Here is a 7403-nt window from a genome sequence, read left to right as displayed (position 1 = left end):
TCTCTCTCTCTCTCTCTCTCTCTCTCTCTCTCTCTCTCTCTCTCTCTCTCAGCTATCTTAGAAAGTTTCCACATAACTTAGAAACCTTCTTGCTTCCAATATCTCTGTTACTTGGTTCTTTGATACGCTGAGTAAGTCAGAGGGTATTATGTAGTCATTTAAAAGAATTATCAATGGTTTTAGTTAAAAATGGAAGATGAGCTTTGACGGGTATAAAGATAACATTACTACTTGTAGGAACTACGTTGAGTGAGATGCAGATGCAAAAGATTTATGTGGCTGCCAATCCATTGCTGTTGGAAGCCAGGCTTATTGTCAAAGCTTGTGAAAGCATCATCTTATCCTAAAAGGAAAGTCGTCTGTGTATACCTTATGTGTCTGTAAAATACCAGTTGCACCAGTTACATTGGCAAGTCATTTGGATACTGCTTTCTCACCAAAATTACACCAACAAGAATAAGCTGAGATATTTCTTATTGCTTGAGCATACCTGGGGCACAGATTGTCATCACATCCTGCAATCATGCTGCTTGTCTACCTTTGTTTTCTGATAGTTTTATCTGAGGTTAGGGAAATGTTACTGTCTTCAAATACTTCAAGGTGAAAAGCAAAATACATTGAGAGAAAAGAGCCCTCACTTATGCCAGACACTGGGGATAACAATGTGACACTCTGTTAGGGGATGGATGCTGTCCAGTGTAGACATCGTACACAGATTGTAAACTGTCAGTGAAGTGCTAATACTGGGAACCTTTGCTTTGTGTATTTGAATCTGCAAAAATCTGCAAATGTTGAATGATGTACCTTGTAAGAACTATGATTTTTTTTTTTTTTTGGTACAGAATGCCAAAGGTTTACAGGTATAGTGGTTGGCAGAATTCTACACCACAGAACCTCAGGTTTAGAGATATTGTTTACATTAACAACTTTCCTTTTTGACTGGTACATTTTCTTTCTTCTCCTTTGGGAATTTTTCAAAGTTTGGATTGCAATCAAAGTATCAATGAGAACTCCACTCAAGGGACATTTACAACTGCTTCTTTGAATCAAGGAGAGAGGGGGTTGGAATGAATGAATGAAAGAGTGGATCCAATAGGTGGCAAAACGAAGCATGCTGCAACTAAATGAACCACTTCTGGAAGTGACATAAAAATATGCTAATATTAAGGATTATCTTACAGTGTTGTGGGAGGAATGCTGTGATTCATCTTGCATTTGCTTTGTCTTGATGACAAAATACACTCTTTAGAGCCACAAGAGCCTGCCTTGTGTTAGTTATAAACAAAAATATATTTATATATATATTTATGTAACTACTATGTGCTTTAAAGAAAATTACTGTGTGATTCAGCAGGGTTATTTCATTCTGTTTTTTTTTCCCTATCACCAGAAATACGTTGACTTGGATGATTTCTTAGACAGGAATTGACAATGAAACAGGTTTGTCATACAGACATGGTGAACTTTCAAAATAACAGTGTTCAAATCCCTTAAGATATTTGTCTCAAAAAATGACCACCTAATTATTCCTGTTATTTCTGTTTGTTTCCATTAGCCAAGATTAAATGAGGCTTCTCAGTAGTCCAGGTGGGAGAGGAGGCAGCACCCCTGACAACAAAACTCATTTTATTCTGAAGTGAGAGAATGGAAACCCTCACCAGCTATGCCCTCCTCTCTAGTCCTCAGCTTAGCATTGGGAAGTTGTATCACAGCAAACAGAAAGGGTACTCATTACCCAGGAAGAGGCAGGCATAGTGAACTTCCAAACAGATGAAAGGTTCATCCTGAGAAGTAATGAACCTGGTGGAGCGTCTGGGTTTAGAGCAAAAACTAATTCTTTTGCCAAAAGTCTGTTTGAAAAAGATAGAGAAACCTCTGTTTCTGTTTGGTTTTGCTCTTATGTGAGCCATTGTTTCCAGCAATCTTGAAGCATTCATCATCGCTCTTCCCAGTGAAAATATTCAGACTCTGAAACATGGTTATCTTTGAGACATCAGAGAACATTGGAATCAAAGGAGTAAATCCCTTGTGAACTAAAGCTTTATTTATTATCATTATTTTTCCTTGATCCCTTTGCAACCCTGCACCTAAACCAAAAACATTGTCATCTTGTCACACTTCTGGCAAGTCCACAGGAGATGTTCTTCGTGAACCATGGATGTCATTCCAGTAGGGAATGTTACAGTCAGTGTACATGGTGTCTTGTACAAGTTTGAGGTTTCCTTTCAATGTTTCTGGGCTGGGCTCGTCCAGAAATCTTGTTTCCCTTCTGGCTACAGCAGTTTAGGGCTCCTTTGTGTGTGGCTGTGGTGTGTGTCTGTTTTAAAGGTATAAGCAAAGTTTAGTCGTAACACCTGTAAGCCAGTACTGGTGCTGCTCTGTCTTAAAACTTTAGCACTGCTCTGACACAATAAAACCTTCTTTCTCTCCAACGGGCTCAACTTCCGCATAGGCAGGGTGTCCTGATCCTCTTCGAAACTTCATTGCTGGCCATCTGCTTGGGCGTCTCTAAAACAGGAAAATGCAAAAAAAAAAAAATGAGCATCACAGTGAGCTATTATCCTCATGAAATATATATTTACCAGGCCATGGATGCTGCTTAGTTTATAGAGTGCTTGCCACGATAGACACCCTAGTTTCAATTCCCAGCATCATGCACATCAATCATAGGTGGCACATTCCTGTAATCCAAATTCTAGGGGGATGAAAACAGAAAGATGGGAAGTTCAAGGCCAGCCTTTGATACATGAGCATCTGTCTCTCTCAAAAAGCTATTTTCCAGCTGTTCTAGGTTATCTTCTCAAGGCATCACATTAAGTGATGTCTTACAACAACCAACACTGGAATTAATATGCCCCCTCTGTAAGGTCCCAGAGCCCTGTACGTGAGTCTCCATTCTGACTCTACCAATGTGCAGGAAGTGGCAGTCTCTCTCTCTTCCAAGAGGCCAGACCCTCTCCCAAGTTTCTCAAAGGCAAAGGTTAATGCTTGCCTTATAATCATTTGTGTCTGAAAACGACCACATACAACAAGATAAACAATAATTTTAATATTTATTTATTTACTTAGATTTCTTAATGTATGTATGTGCCCATGAGCTTATGTGTACTGCACAGATGCAGGTGCCCACAGAGGCCAGAAGAGTGCAGCTGATCTCCTGGAAATGGGTTATAGGTAGTTTTATGAGTCACCTGATGTGGGTTCTGGGAATCAAACCTGATTTCTCTGAAAAAAAAAAAAAAGAGTAAGTTCTCTTAATAGATGAGTCATCTCTCCACCTCTTAAGATTCATTTTTTAAAAAAAACTTCCACAGTTTTTTTGTGAGACAGAATTTTCCTATGTAGCCCAGGCTAGCCTGGAAGTTATGAAATGTCTACTTCCTTCTTCCAAGTGCTGGGATTAAAGGTGTGAACTTCCACATGTAACTCTGATGTATGATTCTCTTTTCTAGAAGTCAATACCAATATCACTTTCTTTGTCATCAATTTGCTAAAAAAAAAAAAAAAACAAGTCCATAAAATTCTCTAACCATTCCTTTGAGTGTGGTTTCAATTAGCTGTTAGATTTCCTAGCAAATAAGATAGAAGAAATACTATTCAGTCTTAAGAAATTGCTTATCAAACCAAACGCATCTATTTATGACTTTTATGGTCAAACATTAAAGATGTCAAATCTTAAAGATGGGACCCATCATCAAAGGTTGTAAAGAAACGTAAGCCTATGAAGTTAATATTGCATGATAGACACTAATTCTAAAACACAAGCTATCTGAATTGACAAGAGGAGCCTTTCTTTCCAGTGCTCTATCACGTAAACCCACTGTGATTTCTAAATAGATGTGCTTAAATGAATTATTAAGTTACTGTCACAGAAGACACTAAAATGCATTTCATAGCCACAGTGACACTAGAAATGATTACTCCATTTATCAAAGTGCCTGTGATTTTGGCGTAAATAAGGCAATAAATATTGAGGGAATTTTATTTCTATGTAAAGACTTTTAATGTGAAAAAGGTTAAATATCAGTGTACATATAGTGGCACTTGCTATCTTGCTAGATTTGCTAATGACATGCCACCATCTATGATTAATGGCTGAGAATGAAGTATTTCACATCAAGAAGGAATGAATATTAGCTTTATGTTCTGGAAAAGCATTGACTGAGGTAATTACATTCTGCCTATTAAAAATACTATGCACTGCCACCATAGCACCATGTGGTCAGGAAGTCCGATGCTTATTAGTTGAATAAATCTCATGAGGTAGTGACTCTGAATGATCCTTGCTACCCAAAGAAGACATTAACACTACTATGTCTAGTAGCACAAAGCAGAAAAAAGTGCCGTAGTGGGCTGGAGATCATCTTTGATGGACACATGTGACTCTTTGGAGGTGGGTACTGTAACTAACTCATGGTTCCTACCTATTTTAGGGAAAATACTATATGCCTTGGGGCCTGTATTTGGTTTCCATGACTTCAGAACTGGACTCCTCTAAAGCCATGGCTTCCCCGAACAAGCAGCATTACTAATTCCTTGCTTCATATCTATTTTCTACAACAGAAAGAAACATAACGGCCTCTGGGTCCAGCTGGTAAGGACAGTTCCACACACTAATTCCCATACCTTGCACTTACAGATGTTATGATCAGGGACTCTACATTAAAAAGATGTAAAGGGGACAAGCAGCTGGATGGTGGTACTCATAATAGTAAACTCTCCTAACTATATTTGATGACTTACACTAGGTCATTATTTGCATTATCTACAAACTGCAAAACTAGAAAACAGCAGCTGAGATTAACACGGAATCTATCTACTTAAAAGTTAATTTTGCCCTCTGTTGAAATTATTTCTTAAAATTCAATAGTTTACACTTACCTCAGCCAACAGCTGTGGACATGATTTTACTTTCACATAACTCTTAAAGTACAATATCATTAACACCCCAGTATTCTTCATAGGTTGCAAAGTTTTAGTTAACTTTTCTTTTTTATGAAAAGACTAGGATTGTTGGTGGTTGTTTCCTCCCTCCTTCCCTCCCTCCTTCTTTGCTTCCTAATTAAAAATATTTTATGATTTATTTCTTTAAGCATGTTTGCAAGCTTTGTATTTAAATCTGCATATCTCAGTATGAGCCTAGCAACCTCAAGGGAGCCTGTTTGCAGGTGTGGGAGGCTTAGGAGTCTGCAATGCTAATAAGCTCCAAGTGCTGTGACTGCTGCCCCATAAGGGATCCCCTGAACAGGAAAGGTCATGATTCTGGAAGGTACCTTCAAAAAGGAACAGCCTCAAAATGAGTGGAAGAGTAGGAACTTCAGCTTCACGCACCAGCACACAGATCTACAGGAATTAGCATTTAGGTTTGGTACACTTTGGCTGGAGAGAGGACGGTATACTTTTGTTTTTCATACCTTGAAACCTAGTCATTTGCAATTTCCCTCATTCTGTGCTGAGTATTTCTTGGCTCAGCAAGTTACAAGGTTGAAGTTTTAAGACTTAACAAATGATTATAAAACACAGCAGTTAAATTTGAATTTCAGATAAACAAGTCACTTTTCAAACTATGTTTAATTTCACAAACTTAAACAAAAAATGACTCATTTTTGTTTGAAATTCAAATATGCTTAAGTGTGCTGTATTTTATTTGGCAAACTAGCTGTATAAAAATAAGGGCCTTGAGATCCAGCCAATGAAACTTGCCATCTAATTCAAATAAAAGACTTCTGTTTGAGGTTATGTTTCTGCCTCATGGATTGTAGGACTTTTTTACTTTAAAAGAAAATCTTACATTAATATTCTAGAAATGGCCATACATTGCCAGTAATATCTCAATACTTATGTGACTTGATTCCTGAACATTTTATGTATTTCCTGTTCTCACTTTAGTTTTTTATCATCTGGAAATTGTCTTCTAGAACAGATGACCCAGTAAGTATCACAGACACAGACACTAATAACAGTATTTACAAAAACATGTAATAAGAACAATAAAATCAAATGATCTCTGTGATTTTTTTCTCCAAAGCAAATAAATATATTGAAAATATGAAGCAAATAAGTTTCTACTGGCTGCTAAATTATAGACTCATGTATACTATATGACTCTTTTATATGTATGCATGTACATATCTATCTATCTATCTATCTATCTATCTATCTATCTATCTATCTATCTATCTATCTATCTGTATATTTCTCTCCCAACCCCCTTTTCGTGTATGTGTGGTCTCTTCAGAGGTCAAAAGAGAGTGTTGCATCCCTGGAGCTGGAGTTCCAGGGAGTGTGAGTTGCCTGACATGGGTGCTAGGAATGCTGAGATACCAATTTGGGCCCTCTGCAACAGTGCCAAGTACTCTTCACGGCTGAGTCAGCTCTCCAGGCCAGAGTTTAGATTCTTCAATGTGAGAAGTAATGTTTTTAACATCTTCGTCTCAAACACTCTATCTTATTTTCTTCCATTGTGAAGTGGTTTTCAAAGCTGAAATTAAAATCACTCTGGGAGGTGAAAGTAAGAACATAACTGTTATTGAGAGACCCTAATGAGTTCACTTCAATGCTCCCAAGCAAGGCCCAGGCAAGCACATTTGATAAATGTTCCCCAGTGAGTCAGTGGTGAGTGACACTCCCCACTCTCTTCTCCCTCACCCATATCCATCATTTCCTCCTCTGAACCTGTCTGGGGTAATCCCTCTATCAGGAATGCCACTTAATTTATCATCTTTACTTTCACAAATCATCCATTTCTGTTTATTTCCAGGTCCAGATGCTCCTGTGCAGATTAGAAGTCCCTTCTCACCCTGCTGCGCTGTTTTGGATATTTTCTAGTCCTCTCTTGCTGCACTTTGGAAACACAGTGGTAACTTCTGTGGATGTATTCTTGTAGTGTCTGTCCTATTCTTTCTAGATATCCCAAAGGCTGAGAGACACAGCTGTTCAATCCTAAAATGTCTGCAGCAATGGAGTACTAAAGACAGTGGACACCTGGAGTAGATCCTTTTTTGTAACACTTGTGATCTTACATTTTTTTTCGGGAATAATCACAAAAAGACGTGGGCTAAATATGAAAACTGAATATTAAAATAAAAATTACTGTTCTGGCGTTCTTTCTCTTGCTGTAATGAAAGACTTACTGTAATGCAATCAGCTTAGGGGAGGGAAAGTCCATCACTAAAGGAGGCCAGGTTGGAGCAGGAACTCAAGGTAGGAGCTAGAAACAGAAACCACAAAAGGATGCTGCTTTCTCCTTATGTTTTGTTAGCTTTCTTGTAAGGTCCAGGACCACCTTCCTATGGATGGTGTCATCTCCAGTGGGCTGGTCTCTCCTCTATCAATTAATAATTAAGAGAGATGCATCCAGGTATCAGTCTGAGCTAGACAATTCCCCAGTCTAGGCTTTCCTC

The 7403-nt window shown here is 38.2% G+C and overlaps 1 protein-coding gene across 1 annotated transcript in view; it reads right to left on the bottom strand.

Moving 5' to 3' along the window:
• Positions 1–2032: 2032 nt before the first annotated feature.
• Plxdc2 (plexin domain containing 2) overlaps positions 2033–7403 on the bottom strand; it is a 384159-nt gene continuing 378788 nt past the window's right edge. The window contains exon 14 of the mRNA XM_026783054.1: positions 2033–2508. Coding sequence (XP_026638855.1) covers positions 2392–2508 — 117 coding nt within the window. The 3' untranslated portion in view covers positions 2033–2391. The remainder of the gene's footprint in view (positions 2509–7403) is intronic.

Source organism: Microtus ochrogaster, chromosome 16 (assembly GCF_000317375.1).
Source record: "Microtus ochrogaster isolate Prairie Vole_2 chromosome 16, MicOch1.0, whole genome shotgun sequence".
Lineage (NCBI taxonomy): Eukaryota > Metazoa > Chordata > Mammalia > Rodentia > Cricetidae > Microtus > Microtus ochrogaster.
The sequence above is the reverse complement of the archived record's forward strand: the minus strand, read 5'-3'. Positions and strand labels throughout refer to the sequence as shown.